The 18,511-nt window shown below is 54.4% G+C and overlaps 1 protein-coding gene across 1 annotated transcript in view; it reads left to right on the forward strand.

Annotated features, from left to right (window-relative positions):
- Window positions 1-18,511, forward strand: part of EPHB1 (EPH receptor B1) — an 80,505-nt gene that overhangs the window by 50,329 nt on the left and 11,665 nt on the right. Inside the window, exons 5-14 of the mRNA XM_069024187.1 lie at window positions 2,708-3,043; window positions 5,346-5,527; window positions 7,173-7,335; window positions 9,425-9,533; window positions 9,742-9,806; window positions 13,655-13,777; window positions 14,793-15,040; window positions 15,318-15,533; window positions 17,637-17,786; window positions 18,298-18,491. Coding sequence (XP_068880288.1) covers window positions 2,708-3,043; window positions 5,346-5,527; window positions 7,173-7,335; window positions 9,425-9,533; window positions 9,742-9,806; window positions 13,655-13,777; window positions 14,793-15,040; window positions 15,318-15,533; window positions 17,637-17,786; window positions 18,298-18,491 — 1,786 coding nt within the window. The remainder of the gene's footprint in view (window positions 1-2,707; window positions 3,044-5,345; window positions 5,528-7,172; window positions 7,336-9,424; window positions 9,534-9,741; window positions 9,807-13,654; window positions 13,778-14,792; window positions 15,041-15,317; window positions 15,534-17,636; window positions 17,787-18,297; window positions 18,492-18,511) is intronic.

An 18,511-nucleotide genomic window follows, 5' to 3' on the forward strand; every position in this document is an offset into this window, starting at 1 on the left:
CGAGCTGCCTGCCATGGCAGTGATGCCTTTTCCTGGTCTTAAAATCAAGAGTCAGACACGGTTAGAAGGGGAAAAGGGATTTTACCTTGGTATTTATTTTAAGGATCCTTAGGTGCACACGTCCAGGTCATATACATCAAAATGCACCCTGCCGAGTATGCCCCAAAGAAGATCAGGTATAACATTATAGGAGTTACTAATTAGCAGATCTATCAAAGATTCCCCAATGAGAGGCTCAAGGGAGCCCCCCTCCCCAAGGAACCTTCCCCTGGATGGTTCTATCTTGGTTTACAGAATGTGTTCTGGAGAGCACCTTGGGCTCTGGGGCACACTGATCCCTGGCTACGAAGCTTCTAAAATGTTGAGTCTCTTAGCTTGACAAACAAGTCCAAGAATGTAGGCAAAAAGCACTGAGAATACAGAAGTTGTATAAAGGTATAACAGGGGTATAAAAGAAAACGCAAAAAATCTTCATGGCATCAGCAGCAGTTTCCTCAAGCCTGGCTTTTGGTGGGAAAAGAGCCCAGGAGACAGGAAAGAGCTGCTGTGCTCTTCAGCCTGCTGGGAACTCAGGCTTCAACTCCCCTCCAGATACACTCCAGGCCCTTGAAGCAGCCCATCATGGAGCATTAGCACGTGGATGCTCCAGACCCTGCATGCTGGGAAGTGCCCAAAGCACACGTCGGAAACAAGGAAAGGATTTGTGTGTTTTGCTGGATCACCTGAGCTCTCAGACAGGTTGCAAAACTACAGAAAATCTACAGATTTTTATTGTGTGTTGTTACATAACTGATTTACAGCAGTTCTGAGCTACAGGAATACCGGAAAAAAAGTCTCTTTGCTGATTTTTATTTCTTCTTGTCAGTGCTTGCTTTTGCAATGCTCCAATTTGAGGTGCCAGCTGTTCACCCACAAAGTTTCTCTGTGTCAGAGGAGTACATAACATTGTGGAGCTGCAGGCAGTGCCCTGGACTGGAACCCTTCCAAGGGTGATCCCTGCAGTTCCTGGGCCCTTGCAGAGGAGGGAAGGGGCTGCAATTAAAGTGGGAGGAATTTGAGAAGGCAGCACTTTGCCACTGGGACAGGGAAGAAATATGTTTTTTTTTTCCTTTTTCTTAAAAAGATATTATCTGCTTGAGGTATGGAGGGAGGATTTGGATTAAAGCTCCTTAATCCAGACAGTTTGCAGATTTTTGGGAGTAACTCACTAATATTGATCCCATTGAGCCTTTGTGAGTCCTGCAGTCTTGTTCCCCTGGGGAATCAAGGTCCTTCTCCCCACTCCTGCCCCTGCTGTGGGCCCTACAACCCTCCTGTAACTCTCTTTGACACCTCCACTGTGGGGGAGCCTGGCAGTGCTGCAGTGCCTCAGGTCCAGGACAGCCCTTTCCAGTGAGGATGCTGCACTGGTGGCTGCTCCACAACAGACACTTCTACTCCTAAAGAGAGAAAGGGTTAAAGGCAATGGAATTCTATTATCTTAATTTATTTTTTTAAGGCTGTCATTTCTCCGGGCATTTGAACAAAATCTTTCATCCGCATTATCCGCGGCAGCAGCTCGGGGAGGCTCCCAGAGTGTCTCCATGCAGAATGACCTCTCCATCCCACCAGCCACGTCACCATGGTGCTGATGAATCTGTCCCTGTCCAGCCCATCCCCGGCCACTAACAGGGCTGATTTATCCACAGTCCTAACGATGTTCCCTGGCACACACACACACACACACACACACATGTGGAGGGCTCCCCTGGGATGGGTTTCCCCAAGACAGAGCGTGCTTCTCTCTCTTAACCCTTCCTTGCAGGTCAAGTCCTCCATCATTTTTATTGCTCCCTGTATCATGGCAAAGTCCTTTTTCTTTCTTGGAAGTGCAGCCCCCAGCCCAACCAGCATGAGGAATTCCTTGCTTCCCTTATTTAATATAACCCAGCAGCTGAATTTTGTGGTTTTGGCTGCGGAGCCGTCCTGGCTGACCCCAGATCCTTCCCCAGATCAGTGCAGACGTGTGTTTGTACCTCAGTGATGCTCTCCTGGGTTCCTCCTGAACAGACTGCAGCCCCAATCCAGCAGTGCTTGCAATCGGAGCCGCACTCAATTCCTATCCTCTGAAGCATTTGCCATGGCTCCTGGCTGGTTTGATCAATGCAGTTTTCATCTCTTGTCCAACATGGGAGCTGCTTGCAAACCATGGAGTGGTACCGGCTCTCCTCCGTGCTGGGAAATTCCCAGGTTTCCAACTTGATAACCTTCCAACCCTTAATAACCACTTTCCATTTTTGACTCTCTCTTCTCCTGCTGCTCCTCTGGTTCTCCATGGTGCTGGCTAAGTGACTTTTCTCTTGCTGGGATAATCTGCTTGAGGTGCTTCTCCGCGTGAGCACTTCAGTTATCTCAGCATCTCCCAATGGGATTGAAATGGGTTCGTCTTCACGGATGGATCTGTGTGTGTTCCAGGAGGTTTTTTTGGAGACTTCAGTGGTTTTGTGGCATGGGAGTCCTCATCTCCATCTGGGAAGCTTATTTGCAGTGCAGGTGGTTGGTGTTGCCAGTTTGGAAAGTCTGACCCTGAATTAAGCGAAGCTGTGGACACCAAATCCCTCCTGAGGGAGGAGGTGATGGATGGTGCAGATCCCTGGGGTGTCCTTCTCCATGCCTTAGCCTCCAGAGGAAGGCAGGGACCTGTCTCAATGCCTCTCCTTTCCCACAGGCGTCCCATCCGGCCCCCGCAACGTCATCTCCATCGTCAACGAGACGTCCATCATCCTGGAGTGGCACCCGCCGCGGGAGACGGGCGGCCGGGACGACGTCACCTACAACATCGTGTGCAAGAAGTGCCGCTCGGACCGGCGCGCCTGCTCCCGCTGCGACGACAACGTGGACTTCGTCCCCCGCCAGCTGGGGCTCACCGACACCCGCGTCTTCATCAGCAACCTGTGGGCACACACCCCCTACACCTTCGAGATCCAGGCCGTCAACGGCGTGTCCAACAAGAGCCCCTTCCCACAGCAGCACGTCTCCGTCAACATCACCACCAACCAGGCCGGTGAGTCCCGCGGTGATGCCAGGCAGGTTGGCTGTCCCCTGCCAGCTGCAGGCTCCGTGTGGAGTCAAGGTCTGTGTCCCAAAGGAAAAGCTCCCGGGGTGTGAGGGTGTGTGATGGCTGTGGTGCCCCCAGCTCTGAGTGGGGAGAAAGGCCAGGAGAAGAGGGGGGAAGAGGAATGGTTGCCTGTGCCCTGAGCAGGGTGAGAGTTGGCTTGTGGGAGGGATATCTGATACCTGCTTTTATCCCTCTCTAGATTGCTTGAGGGTGAAATGGCATCACCACTTTGCCCCTTTTCCCAGTTGGGAGAAGGGAGATGGGGTGAATCCAGCCTTGGAATGCAGTCTGACTGTGTTACAGCACAGAGGGAGCAGCATGCCAGGGCTGAGTCCAGGCTCTGTCTCCTCTGGCACATCCCTCTGCCATCATTTTCCTCTTGTCTCCTTTTCCAGGCTCCCCTGCTCCCTTTCCTCTCCCCAGTCAGGCATCAGGAGCTGAATGAGCAGCTCTGGGTCAAACAGGGATGCTGGTGGGGTGGGTGTGCAGATGGCAAGGGGGAAATTGGTCCTGGGCTGCACTGAGGACCAGAGGGAAACCCGTGTGCTCTGGGTTTAAAAAGGGGATGGGAACTCCTGCTTTGTGCCAGTCCAGGCAGCCTTTGCCATCCTGCTCCCTCTGGATAGCACAATGGAGAAACCTGGTGTAAATATTTCAGTGTAAATATTTCAGTGTAAACCAGTGTAAACATTTCAGTCTCCTGGCTCCAGGGAATACAAATCTACACTTGTGCCTGGCTGGCATCACTGTCTGCTGAACCATGTGCAGCCAAACCTGCCTCTTGTTTTCAGGCCTCTTTTTTTCCTGGGGTGGATTTTTGGGGTGTTTCTTAGCTCTTCTTCCGCCATGGGGAGCTGGGAGCAGCCAGGTCACCCTCATCTGTCTGTCTGTACCCGAGGGGTCCCTGCTTGTCTTGCAAAGGCTGATTACAAACATGGAAATGCTGGGCTGTGGAGTAACCTGATGGAAATGCACCAGGGATATCCAGGGCATTGGTGCTCTCCCTCTAAAATCTCTTTGGCTTTGCAGTGGGGTTTTCCAACCATTTTCCCAGCCCCATCCAAGCTAATGGGAGTTAATAAAGCAGCAGTCAAGCTGAGTGCTTAATTTCAGCCCACGAGCATCTTCCCAGAGCAGATGTGGAGAGATTAAAAAAAAATATATAGGATTAAGTATTCTGGGTAAACAAAGGCAATGCTGAACTATCCACATCTCCCACTGGAACCACGAAAAACGGGGCTCCTGCCACCCCCAGATTCCCTCCATGGCATGATCCCGTGCCCCAGGCTGGTTGTGCCGGGTTCAGGTATTCCCTGGGTTCACACAGGGAAGGCATTTTCCCTGCCCAGCACTGCCTGTACTGTGGGCATGGTGAGGAGGAGGAGGAGGGCAGAGATGGCTGGACTGGGAGCTGACTCTGTGGACAGGACATGCCAGTGTCCCTTTGGGTGTGGACAGACTTGGATACCTTTCTTTTGCTAGGAGTAAGTGCAGGATTAGGGCTGTGTTGGCTGGCTCTGCCCCTTATAAGTACAGCTTGGAGGGCACAAAGCATTTGGAAAAGAATCTCCTGACTGGTTTAGCGGCTCAGTGTCCCTGATGGTGGAAGGACAGTGTTGCTGTTCTCCTGGGAGAAGCATATTTGGCTGCTGAGGATGAGCATCCCCTGAGAGCCCCTAAGAGCAGCCCCAGCAGCTTCTCTGGAGCCAAAGCTGAGCTGGCATGTCCCTGCTCTGGTTTCCTGTCATTGTCCTCAGGGTGGGCAGATTTTTGCTCCCACAGCCCATTCCTGAGAGCACGTGGGGTGGCAGTTGTGGCACAGCTCCCTGGCTGCTGAGTGCTGGCTTCCCAGGGAGGCTGTTACAGCAAAAGATGTCACACGGAGCTGGAGCCTGTCACCAAAGCTTGGTCTACCCCACTGAGGAGAGCTTTGCTGTGTCGCTCCCACCACGGGAGATATCCTTGGAGCAAGCAGTCCTGGGGAGAAGGAACACCGAGGATTTCCAAGACCTTAATTAAAAGGAGTAGTTGGATTAAACAGCAGAATTCCCTCACTGGCTCGCTGCTCTGCTTCCATGTAGAGCTGCTGAGACGCCGGTCTTCCCACTGCTAATGAGCAAGCTGGTCCCACGGGGAAGCCAGCCACAGGCATGGGAGATTCAGGATGCCGTGGGGATTTTCCCCCTTCTCCGGGCCATTTTCCCACCCCTCTCCATTAATTTTCCCTCGCTCCCCGCTTCCTCGGCAGCCCCCTCCACCGTGCCCATCATGCACCAGGTGAGTGCCACGATGAGGAGCATCACGCTGTCCTGGCCCCAGCCCGAGCAGCCCAACGGGATCATCCTGGACTACGAGATCCGCTACTACGAGAAGCTGAGCCGCATCTGCACGCCCGACGTCGGCAGCACCGTGGGCTCCAGGCCGGCCCCGGTGAGCCCGGGGGAGCCCTGCCGTGGGGGCTGGGCTGGGGCACGGGGAACATCAATAGGCTCTGAGACAGGCTCTGCTGGGAATGGCCAGGTGGGACAGGCACCAGGTCACCTGAGCTGCCTCCAGAAGGTGGGAGTGAGTTGTGACTGCAGCTGCTAAATCACAGAATGAGAATCACAGAGCAGCTTGAGTTGGAAAGGACCTTAAGGCTCATCGAGTTCCACCCCCCTGCCGTGGGATGCCTCTCAGTGGATCAGGTTGCTCAGAGCCCTTTCCAACCTGAGCCATTCCTTCCCCGTGGCAGCATTTGTCCAGCACATCAGTGCCCGTGGCCGCCTTGGCTCTGGTATTTGCTAGGATGAACAGGGACCTGAATCGTGGGGATGGCATAAGGAGGAGGGGAGGGAGCTGGAGAGGACCAGGGAAGGTTATGGGGGTTGTCCCTGCCCCGGGTCACTGCCTCCCACTGCTCCTGTCCCTGGCAGCTGTCCTGCCCTGCAGGGGACACGCTCCCAACCCCTGCGATGAACCGTGCCCGGCCCAAGCTGTTCCATCCCTCCTGTGTCTCGCCAGCTCTAATGAATTCCTCTAAGTGTGAATAATTAGATAATCTCACCAGCGGCCTCTCACCAGCAGAGCACTGGGGAACGTGGTAACAAATGAGAGTGGAGACGCATGAGGTTTCCACCAAGGTCTAGGCCAAGGACCTGTGCCAGCAGAGCAGGGCTGCAGGGGCTGAGGATCTCAGCAGAGAGTTGCCCTTGAACCTGCTTGAGCAGGGTCTCACAGGGCACATTATGGTGTTTTGTGGAATCACAGAATGGTTTAGGTTGGATCTTTGGTTAAAGATCATCCAGTTCCAAGCCCCATGCTGTGGGCAGGGACACAAGGTTTCCGTAACTGTGGGATGTTTTTGAAATGCACAAGGACATCAATCATTTGAAGATGAGGAATTTGTTGTTCATAAATTATTTTTGCTCTGGATGATCTTGTTGTTTCCCTCTGCTACTCCATGCTCCCTGCTCTGGTGGGACCAGGGGGCCACCTGGGAGGCACCTGGGAGGTGCCTTGTGGGTCCTGTTTCATAAAATCATGGAATGTCATGGGACCTTAAAGCTCATCTTGTTCCACCTCCTGCCATGGGCAGGGACCCCTTCCACTGTCCCAGGCTGCTCCAAGCCCTGTCCAACCTGGCCTGGAACATTTCCAGGGATGCAGGGGCAGCCACAGCTTCTCTGGGCACCCTGTGCCAGGGCCTCCCCACCCTCCCAGGGAAGAATTTCTTCCCAATATCCCATCTAAACGTACTTTCTGTCAGTGGGAAGCCATTCCCTGTGTCCTGTCCCTCCAGGCCCTTATAAATAGTCCATCCCTATCTTTCTTGTAGCTCCCTTCAACTACCGGAAGGCCACAATTAGATCACCCCAGCCCTTCTCCAGGCTGAACAATCCCAATTCTCCCAGCCTTTCCTGTGGGATCCTCTGTGTCAGAGACGCTCCTGAAGCAGAACCAGAGCCTCTCCTTCCCCCCCTCCCCTGCCCAGCAGCCAAACCCCATCCCTGCCCTCAACACAGACAGGCGGGCTGCAGTGCCGCTGTCCCCTGTCCCCGTCCCACTGACCGTGGCTCTCTCGGGGTGCCCGCAGGACCACAACGAGTACAACTCGTCCATGGCTCGCAGCCAGACGAACACGGCGCGGCTGGAGGGGCTGCGGCCCGGCATGGTGTACGTGGTGCAGGTGCGCGCCCGCACCGTGGCCGGCTACGGCAAGTACAGCGGCAAGATGTGCTTCCAGACCCTCACCGACGGTGAGTGCGCCGGGCTGGGGGTTAAAGGGGCCTGGCTGCCGAGCCTCTGTGCCGGGAGCCAGCGGATTTACGGCGGTGTCTCGTTATCCGCCAGCGGCAGGAGCGAGCCGCTCTCCGGCTCCCAGCTCCGGCAGTTCCCCTGCTGTTTATTTCTGGCTCTGCTGCCTTCAGCTGTGGGGACACAGAACCCCCTGGCACGGTGCGATGGGGTGGGAGGAGGGCTGCAGAGCTTTGGAGGAAGGAGTCTGGGCTGCTTTCCTGCGATGCTTGGGGTCCATCTGAGCCACCGGGGCAAAGCTGGGGCGGTCAGACCCATGTGAAAGCTCGTTTCCCATGCCAAAGGGGTGTGTTGGGCCAGCTCATGACCTTCGTGGCTTCTTCTGGCCCTTCCCTGCACCCACAAACACTGGCTTCCTTTGGAAACTACTGACTCAGGGGAGGGTTTTCCAATAATCCCAGCTTCAGGACTAATCCAGAAGTTGGGGAGTGAAGCAGGTCTTCCTGGCCCTGGGGCAGCTGAGAGCCCGTTCCCTGTTGCTGCTGGTGTGGCTCCTTCTCTGCTTAGGTGGCATCCATGGCTCCCAGCCTCAATGCCTGTCTTTCCTAAAGCTTTTCTTCTTTCCTAAAGCTTTTCTTCTTTCCTAAAGCTTTTCTTCTTCCCCAAAATGGGTCACCCCATGCTTGCATTCATGTCGAGTGCCAGCTGGGATGGGAAGAGGAAAACCATGCCGGGCGACCAAAGGGAAGGAAATGGTAATAAACCCCCCTCCAATGCCTCAAATATTCAGGATTAGAGAAGCGAGGAGAAAAATCCTGCCTCAAATAAGCAATTAATTGAAATTTAATAAGAATGGATTGTGTAGGTTATTAAATAATAATTGATTGTTAGATGAGAATTTCTCAGGATTTGAGCAGCATGCAGGAGATAAATCTAGTTGCCAGTAATTAACTGCAGAGTAGAAAATACAGATAAAAGGGTGCTAAATGCTTTCTTTTGGATGAGTTTTATTTTAACCCTTGCATGTGGCTGCTGGCACAGCCGGCAGACCTCGCTGGGGCAGCTGGAGGGAGGGGTATTTCTGGAATGCTACAGAAGCCCCAGGGGTGTGGGATCTGCTGGATACTGCCTGTTGAGAGTACCTACACCACTGATGGGGCAGGGAAAAATGGGGGAGACACATGGAGGGTGCCAGTAATTTTTTTGGGCTTCCCCCAGGCATATCCAGTCCTCCCAGTGCCACCGTGGCTTTCTTCCCAGCCTGCTGCTGCTGAAGGATGCAGGGGGTGGCTGAGGGGACAGAGGAGGCTCCGAGGGATGCAATGGGTTGGAGGGATGCTTAGTGGGAAAGGGATGCTGTGGGTGCTGTTGCTCTGTGAAAGGACTTGTCTCACATTGAGATATTAAAACCTACAAGCAGACCTGCAGCCAGGGTTCCCGGGTTCTCCTGAGCCTCACTCCCAAAGCTCACCATTGTGCAGGGGACTCTCTGATGTCTGGTCTGGGTGAAGCCTTGGCACAGCATTCTCTGGCTGGCTTGGTTATTAGTGGTGTTTTCTTCCTTTCCTACAACTTGTGGGAATTCTGTGTCTGTGAGACCCCATGTTAAAATCAGTCAAAGCGGCCAACAGGTTTAAATCACAGAGTCTCAAAAAGGTTTGGGTTGGAAGAGACCCCAAATCTCATCTCCTCCAAACCCCTTGCCATGTGCAGAGACACCTTCCGGTAGATCAGGTTGCTCAATAAATGAATTTATTGAGGAAAGGGAAATGCCAGAGCCATGGGCAAAACCCCCTTGTGAACCTCATCTCTTTGGGAAACTGGGTCTGTGCACATTGGTCTGCCATTATTTCCAGGATCTTCTCTCCCCTGTCTTTAAGCCAAAGATGTGTGAGCCGAGCATGACAATCCTACCCAGTGCAATATGGCATGGGCTCAGCGCCTGCCTCAGCTGAGCCCCCTGCCTGCATCCCCCTTGTCCCACCACCTTGGGAGCAGCACCCATGGAATGGGAGGGGATCCCTTCCCACACGCTGCTCTCGCTCCCTGAGCGTGCCAGGGAGGATTGACCCCGTCCCTCTTCTCTCGCAGATGATTACAAGTCAGAGCTGAGAGAGCAGCTGCCTTTGATCGCGGGGTCCGCAGCGGCCGGGGTGGTCTTCATCGTCTCCCTGGTGGCCATTTCCATCGTCTGCAGCAGGTGGGTTGCTGTGGGATCAGTGTCCCTGGGAGGTGGAGGTGGTAAGATGCAGATTAGAGGTCGGAGAGGCGGGATGGGGGACCCGTGTGGCCAGAGGGAGCAGCACGATGCCACTGCTGATGGAGTGTTGCTGGCAGGGGAGCGGCTTGGGGCCCCCAGCAGCTGCTGATCCCTGAAGCCTGGCTGTTTGTGTCCCCTGTTCTGCCAGGAAGCGCGCCTACAGCAAGGAGGCGGTGTACAGCGATAAACTGCAGCACTACAGCACCGGCAGAGGTGAGCAGCACAAGTGGGAAAAGCAGACGGGGCAGACGCTCCCCAGCCTGCACCCGGCATGTGCCCCACTCGTCCCCTTCCAAGGGGGCTGTGGGGTGGGGGAGCCCCCGTGGCACACGGGCAGGACCATAGGGTGGGAGGGGAGATGTCCACACGTGTCTGTCAGGGTGTGGGGGAGGGCAGGTGCAGCACTGTGGGTGGGAAAAGAAGCGTACCAGGAGGGATTTTGGGGATGATGATGGATTTGGGGGGATGTCAGGGGCAGGGAGGATGTAGGGGACAAGGGATGGGGAGAGGATGCTGTGAAGACTCCCAGAGGAGGAAAGGAAGGAGAAGAGGTGGTGATCAGAGGAAGGATGCGCTCCTGATCTCCTGCCACAGGCTCTACCTGGGCCTGGATTGGTGCTGGGCTGTTGGAGGGATTCTGGGTTTTGGGAGCACAGCTGGGGTGTGGGGGCTGGTGGCTGGCACTGCTGCTGTCCTGCCTCCGTGGCTGATGCTTGCCCTGTCCCCTGCTCGGGGAAGGATGTGCAGGCAGTGACTGGGAACATTTAACTGGCTTTGGGCTGCTGATCCCCTTGGCAAACAATTAGGAGAGCCTGAACTTTTCCTAGGAGACCTCTGCGGCCGGTGGAGCTGTGCACCAGAATTAATTCCAGGTGTATTTGTGTGGAATGGCTGCTCTGGTGCCCCTCCAGCAGCCAGCACTGCAAATGAGAATAAAGCAGCAAAACAGCAGCTTTGGGGGGCAGGATTTTCCCGTAAATAAATCCCATTTACGCTCTCCTAGAGATGCTTCCCAGGTACAATTTGCTACCTTGTGGGAAGAACCATCTCTGGGTCCTGGGTGCCTGCTTGGGGGAAAGAGGTGTGGGATGCAGGGGTGGAGGAAGGATGGGTGGGTAAGGCAGGGAGCAGTATGGGTGAGCAGAGGGGAGGAATGGGCATGGAGCAGTCGGCCTGGCAGAGAAAATCAGGAGGGCTGGAGAGGGATTGGAGACAAGCAGGAGAGCCCAGCCAAGCCAGCAAAGCACACTGGATCTCTTTAGACCTTCTTGGCATCACACTGAACCCTCCCAACGTGGTGGCAGCGCTGTGGGGGGCCCTGAACTTCCTGGCAAACAATAAACTGTTTTCCAAACATCACCGGGTGATCCCGAAATGCAACAGAGCTGTGCTTTTCCTCCCTCTTTTCTCCACATTTCTGCACTGTGGGGGGGCAGGGCAAGATTTATTTGATGCCTGATGGATAAACTCATGTCAGGCTGCAGGCAGGCTGATTTTTCACGTTTTCCCCCCGTTTTGAAGCATTCCCCAGCCCACGCGCATCCCTAGCTGGCCCCAAGCACCCTGAAATCCAGGATGCTCAGCCTAGGTAGGGAAGCAATGAAGCATGTGCCTGTCCTGGGTTTCTAAACCTGGGGGCTGTGAGCACTGGTGTCAGAAATCCAGGGTGCCAGTGATACTCTGCCAAGGTTAGCGAGCCCCCGGGTGCTCCGTCAGTGCAGAGGCTGGAGCAAAACAGGTGGGAAATTTGTGATGAGCAACTGCTGGAGTAATGAGAGCATCCTCTGGAACAAATCACTGTGTGTTCAGTGGCATGGCAATTACAGCCTCCCAGAGCAGCTCTGCCATCCCTCTGGCAGGACCCCAGGATCACCTGCTGCTGGCAGAGTGCTCTGAGTGGGTTTTGGGGTGAGATGGGGTCTCTTGGGGTGTAATTTTTCAGGGTTTATCCCTTCCACTGCTTCGCTGGGAGCTTTGAGATTGGGGAAATTGGGAAAACGCCCTGTTGAAGCAGCAGCAATTCAGCAGGAAGGGTTTTTCTCTGTCCCCATGATATTTATTGCCAAGGAAACTTGATGCCAGAAGGGATTGGACGCTGGGGTCGTGGTGCAGAGGCCTTCACCTTTTGAAGAGTGATAAAAAATTTGCCATTGTCTGCAGCAGTGAAAAATGGCCTAATCCAGTTTTCAGGATTCTTGGGATGATTTTAAGAGCACAAAGCTCTTTGCAGGCAGGCTCACCACAGGTGCCTTTCTTTGGTGGTGTGTTCTGGTACGCAGAATTTCACCCAGCTTTTGCTGCTGTGGCAATGGTGAGCCGGGGGCTGAGGTCATCAGAGATGAGGAATGGGTTTGGGTGGCCAATCCCTCATTTGGATGGGATGAGGGGGGAGCTCATCCTGGTGATTACTGAGCCTGTGGACAGAGCCTGGGGCATGTCAGAGGGTGTTTGAAAACCAGCCTGTGTTGACAGTGGACAGGAAACTTGGGCATTGTTTTCTCCTCTATTTTTTCAATATTTTGATCAGTGAGCCAGTCTCCGTTACGATCCTGTAAATCCCTTTGTAATCCTGGCTGGAGCATCAGCTGCTCTTGTAAAAGAATTTATGGGGCAGTTAAAGTGTATGAGACAGAGCCATAAAGGGATTTATGAACTGGGAGATGCACAGATGGCTTCATTGCAGCCTTCCTTGCCTCTGAGGTGCAGAACTTTTGCCCCAAAGGCCCCTTTTGGGGGTGAGGATGCTCCTGCCTGGTCCCTCCTGAGTCCTTGATGCCCCACAAGCAGCTCTCCCTTGGTGGCTGTTTGGCACCAGCAGGGCCCAGTGAGAGGCTTTCATGCTTTCTCCTGAATTGTTTCACAGCTGGGAGCTGATTTAGATTCCTGGTGCAGAGGTGATGCTGTGGTCCATGCATCCACCTGTATGTCAGCTCTGGAAGGGCTCTGGGAAGCACCAGTGTGATGGAATCATGGCCTTGGAAAGGTCCTGAGCAGTGTAATCGAGTGCTGTTAGTCCCTGTAGGGGTGAGGTGCCTTAGGGAGGGGACCAGGCAGTGATGTCTCTCCTGGTCTCCACCAGAGATGACCTTGAGGGGCTGCTGTGCCATCCATGGTCCCCTTTTTGTGTGAGAAATGGCACAGGAAGCTGACCCCCCGCCCAGGGGGACACCACAGCCCGTTGCAGGTCCCTTTTGGGTGTTGGTACAACACCGGTGTCCCTCTGAGCCCTGTGACCTCACCGTGCCCCGCCACCATGTCCCTTGGCAGCTCCACAAGCCCCCGGCATCCAAACTCGATGTCTGCAACCCCATTTGGGAAATCTGGGGAGCTGGTTTTGCTTTTTCCCCCTTGGAAAAGGGCAAGAGCCCACTTTGTGCGTGTCCCTGCAGCGTGGCCAGATCCTGCTACCACGCGTTGCCCTGGGTGAGGGACCTCCCGTGTGTCCCGGCGTCCAGCCAAGCCGTATTTCACGGATCCATCCAGCTTGTTGGTTATAATTGCTGCACTCTGTCAATTTAGTAGCTGCCACAAAGCCATCAGAGGCCTTTTTGGGTAAATAAATATTTCTTCACTAAGGCGTGGAGCCTCATAAAGCCTTCACCGTAAAGCCAGTGCGCTGTAGTTCAGGTCTGTAACTGCTCCTGTCGCCAGGGAGGAGGAAGAAGAAGGAGAATGGTGGAGGAGAGAAGGGAAGAGAGGGAGAGGAGGAAGTTTAGGGGAGATCTGGGGGAATTGGTGGCCCAAAGAGGATGATAAGGGTCTGTGAAGGTGAGCACAGTGATAGCAGCCACTTAGTGGAGAGTGTGAGGACAGAAGGGTCTCCAGTCCTTGGCCATGGTAGAACTGCTCTTGGTTTTCCAGGCTGCCCAGAGACTGTGGGGAGGTACCGTCCCTGGCATTGTTCAAGGCCAGGTTGGGTGGGGCTTGGAGCAAACTGGTTTAGCGGAAGGTGTCCCTGCTCATGGGGGTACTTTGAGCTCCTTCCAACCCAAAAAGCTCTATTAACTCTGTTTCTGTAATTGTCTCCCTTCTGCTGTTGTCCCTGTTGTCCCTGTAACAAGGGTCTCCGGGGATGAAGATCTACATCGACCCCTTCACCTACGAGGACCCCAACGAAGCCGTCCGAGAGTTCGCCAAGGAGATCGATGTGTCCTTTGTGAAGATTGAAGAAGTCATTGGGGCAGGTGGGTCTCTCTGTCTCCTGCTGCCCATCCTTCCCTGCCCTCTCTGCTGCTCCTGTGTGGCCAGGCACCCACCTGGAGCAACTCTGTGGGGGAGCACACACGGTCCTTCACTTGGAAGCCCTCAATGAAGCCTTGAAACATCAAGCTTTCCTGGGTTTGTGATGGGTGAGGGTGGACACGAGGTTGTTTTATGCTCTCAAAGTTCCTCTGAGGTGGGAAAGGCTCCAGGAATGTATTCACTGCCTGACCACGGGGCCTCTTGGGATTTCCCATGTGGCTTTTCCATGAGATAACAAGAAAGGCCCGATCTCACTGTCGTCTGTGCTGTATTCCCATACATGTGTGTAGATACACACATGTGCACGTGTGTGTGTGTGTGATCTGTACTGTTCTATTGCCATTTTTAAATAACTGTGTCATACTTGTAGAGGAGAAAGTGAGAAGCAGGGGAGGGGAAGCTGTGAGGAAGCAATGAGTCAGTTTGGTTGGGATCAGGTTCAGTGATGTATCACTGCTCATCAAGGCAAAGTGGCTGCAAAAGTGGCTTAAATGTAATCCCTCCACAGGCAAATCTGGCTTTGGTGAAGTGAAAGCACTCCTGCTTTCTCTGTATTTTAAATCAGAGAGCAGCAATGTAAACAGCCCAATTATTTCCCACCCCAAGATAAGTGATGTGCAGAAAGGCAGTCGAGATTGTCAATGCTGACACTTGGTATTTGAGGTAGTTCTTAAATGTTGATGCACTTTCCCTGCAAATCTTGTGGGAGTTTGCACAGGCGGCTGCAGCCTCTGCCTGTATCTGTCACCTTGGAGAAGGTTGCAAACCTAAACATGTCCCCAGCAGCAGACATTGGCCCTTTTAAAGAGGACAGGTGCGCTGGGCAAGGCCCCCTTTCTCTTTGCAATGTTTAGTGTGGAGGTGGAGGTGGTAGCTCTGGCGTTGATTGATCAAAGGTTGGACTCAGTGATCTTGGAGGTCTTTTCCAACCGAAATGATTCCATCTCGTGCTCGCAGGGGAGTTTGGAGAGGTGTATAAAGGGCGCCTGAAGTTGCCAGGCAAGCGGGAGATCTACGTGGCCATCAAGACGCTCAAGGCCGGCTACTCGGAGAAGCAGCGCCGGGATTTCCTGAGCGAGGCCAGCATCATGGGGCAGTTCGACCACCCCAACATCATCCGCCTCGAAGGGGTGGTCACCAAAAGCCGGCCGGTCATGATCATCACAGAGTTCATGGAGAACGGGGCCTTGGACTCCTTCCTGCGGGTGAGGCGAGGCGGGGCCACGTGGGCTGTGAGATTTGGGAATGGGATGTTGGTGTCCTGTTTGGACATCCCAGCCTGTTTGCTTAACTTGGGAGCTGGCTGGAGTGTGCCATACATCTCGAAAATGTGTGCTTTGGGGTGGTTACCTCTGCTTTAAGCAGGCAGGGCGGCTGGAGTCCTCTGGGGAGGTGCAGCATCCTCCTGAGGTTGGGGCGAGTGGCCCTGGTGCCACTGTGGGGGCTGCATGCTCACCCAGTGCCTGCTCTTTGTGGTCGCAGCAAAACGATGGGCAGTTCACAGTGATCCAGCTGGTGGGAATGCTCAGAGGGATTGCTGCTGGGATGAAGTACCTGGCAGAGATGAATTATGTGCATCGAGATCTGGCTGCCAGGAACATCCTGGTCAACAGCAACCTGGTGTGCAAAGTGTCCGACTTCGGCCTCTCGCGCTACCTGCAGGACGACACGTCTGACCCCACCTACACCAGCTCCTTGGTAGGTACCTCCCGCAGCATGTTCTCCTCCCTGGAATTCCCTGTGCCCTGCACCTGCTGAACCTGGCAGAAGGGTGCTGGATGTACAGTCTGGCATGGGTGGGAGCACCTCATGAGTGTTCCCACCACATAGGTTCATGATCCTGAGGTCCTGGCTGTGGTTTCCACAAATTATCCTCTTTTCCCTCCTTTCTCTTCCTCCTTTTTAGAAGTTTTCCAGCTCCCTCCTCCCTTAAGCACCTTTCTGCCTTCTGCAGTTTCCAGATAAGGCTCTTCCCTCTCCTCTGTGGAGGAAAGGTGCACAGAGGAGTCCCTGGAGAGACAGGAAGGGGAGGCAGGGAGATCACAGCAACTCCTGGTGTTTTAACTCCCCTTCCCCCAGTGCTCCAGGTCTGGTTTGCTTTTCCCTGCTGGAAACTTGTTCCAAGCATAAATTAAAGAGACAAGCCTAATGGGAGCTCTGCCATTCCCCAGCCACCCTTTTCTTCCTTAATTAACTCATTTGTAGGTAATGGCAGCTCTGTTCTCCCCCTGCTCCTGGCTACCCCAGGGGACCCCCAGCTCCCCAGCATGGCCACTGTCCTGCTTGTGATCCCCTGAGAGGTGCTCAGGATGATCAGAGGGGAAAGGGATGAGCAACTCGCTGGCCTCATCTAATGGATTAATCAGAAGAGCGTGCAGTGGGTCCCAGCACGAGGCTGCACCAGCTCCTGCCAAAGCAGTTCCTCGGGCTGCTGAGCTGTGCCCAGGTGCCAGGGCTGGCTCCTGCTGCCAAAATGGGAAAGCCACGGACATGCCTTTAAGGCTGACTCAATGTTTTGGCCCAGTTGCAGCCCCTCACTGTCCCTCCCCTGCTCAATGGGATGTTCCTGTCCCCCCGGGACCTGCCCCGCTCCTTGCCCAGACCCTTCCAGCAGGCAGCAGCCTTTGAGCAGACACCCAGCTTTTATTTTTCCTTCAAATACCCCAGCGGTAGCTGCTGAGACAAGGCATGAATTAGTCTTTTCCCCACCTTCAGAGATAAAAAGAGATTATCTCATCTGTGTTTTTATTTAATTTAGGCCATAATAGATCTCCCCGGCAGCTGGGAAGTGATGCTGTGCCTGCGATTGCATCACTCTGCCTCCCACAGCAGGCTTTTTGCTCTGGGGAAAAGGCAGGAAAAACAACCTAGCAGTTAATTTCTCCATTTGTAGTTAGTCAAATCAAATTTTTTGCCATTCATCCTTCAAGAGCAGCTGACGCGTCCTCGGAAAGGCTACGGAAAACGATTGTGCTGAACGATTTACAGAGCAGTCCTGCCCCCAGAAAATTCCTATGCGTGTCTGTGGTTTTCCTTATCCCTTGGCTTTTTTTGTGGTTATTTTATGGAGCTTTTCCAGGGAGCAATCCCTCTGTACGTGCTGCTCCTGCTCACATCCCTGCGCCCTTGGCATGGCCTTTGGCCCTGCAACCTGCCCTGGCTTGGCAGGGTGGCTTGAGATGCTGAGCCTGATTTTGAGCCTTTGGGAGAAATGAGGAGCTCTCTGCCAAAGGCACTTTCCTACACCAGTGCTTTCCACTGGGTTTTAAAGGTGTTTTGCTTTTTGCCTTCCACTCCAAAAGCAGGGCTGGAAGGACCTTCTGGCAGCTGTGGGAGCTCAGATGAATCTGTAGAGGATGCTTTCAGTTCAGCCTTGTTTCTGTTGAAGGCCGAGGGATGGGGATGCCTGTGGCTCCTTACCTGTGACGAGCACTAGCCCAGTCGTGCTTAGCCTTGTCACCTGGTGACTCCCTGGCAAGGGGCCTGGGGGACAGGCCACTGATGTGCTGGGTCCTGCAGGACAGCTGGAGTGGGGTGGTGTCAGTCAGTGGGGTAAATCCTTGGCTAAACCCATTTGTTTTGTTCAGCTAAGCCCTTTTGGGCAGGTACAAGATAAGTTCATGGAGTTGTTTATGGCTCCTGCCTCCTCATCCCGTCAGATGCCACCTGCCCACTTCTTGGTGGGGTCCCCAGGGACCCATGGTTTAGGGTGTGTGGGATGACCCCACAACTGTGGCTTGTGGGCATCCAGCCTCCTCTGCCTAGGGAGACGTTTCTCAGCTGAAGTCCCTTTTTCTGTAGGGGGGGAAGATCCCTGTCAGGTGGACGGCGCCGGAGGCCATCGCCTACCGCAAGTTCACCTCGGCCAGCGACGTCTGGAGCTACGGCATCGTCATGTGGGAGGTGATGTCGTTCGGGGAGAGGCCCTACTGGGACATGTCCAACCAAGATGTAAGCACTGGGAGTCATCCACACCGCTCTGGGGGCCAGGGGGTGCTCATTCCCAAAAGAAATCCCTGCCTGAAGGGCTCTCTGCTCCTTCCAGGAGCCTTGGGAGCACTTGGTTTGGAGATGAAACAGGCTGGTGAGCAAGGAGGGAAATTGGGAAGAAAAGCCAGTGGGCTGGTAATTGGACTTCAGCAAGCTGCAGGGCCTTTGAAAATGTTCAGAGGGTTTACAAGCAGGAAGGAGCTTTGGAAGTGTGACTGCTGTACTCCGGCGAGATCTGCCGAGATAATGAGTGGCAGCTCTCTGCTGGGAGGAACTGCAGCCGCGGAGCATCAGAGCGGAGATTAACCTCGCAGAGCCCCCGGCTCCTCCCGCTCCCTTGGCTGCTGATCAGCTGGGCTGGCCGTGCCTTCCCGGCTGCCTGCAGCCCCTCTGCCTGCACAGGCAGCTCAGAGAGCCTCCCGAGTCCCTCCTCCACTTTCCCCCTCACTCATCCGTCCTCATCCATCCTCAGGTCATCAATGCCATCGAGCAGGACTACCGGCTCCCGCCGCCCATGGACTGCCCGGCCGCCCTGCACCAGCTGATGCTGGACTGCTGGCAGAAGGACCGCAACACCCGCCCGCGCTTCACCGAGATCGTCAACACCCTGGACAAAATGATCCGCAACCCGGCAAGCCTCAAAACTGTGGCGACCATCACCGCTGTGTGAGTGCCGGGCGCGGGGA

This window comes from Aphelocoma coerulescens, chromosome 9 (genome assembly GCF_041296385.1).
Source record: "Aphelocoma coerulescens isolate FSJ_1873_10779 chromosome 9, UR_Acoe_1.0, whole genome shotgun sequence".
Lineage (NCBI taxonomy): Eukaryota > Metazoa > Chordata > Aves > Passeriformes > Corvidae > Aphelocoma > Aphelocoma coerulescens.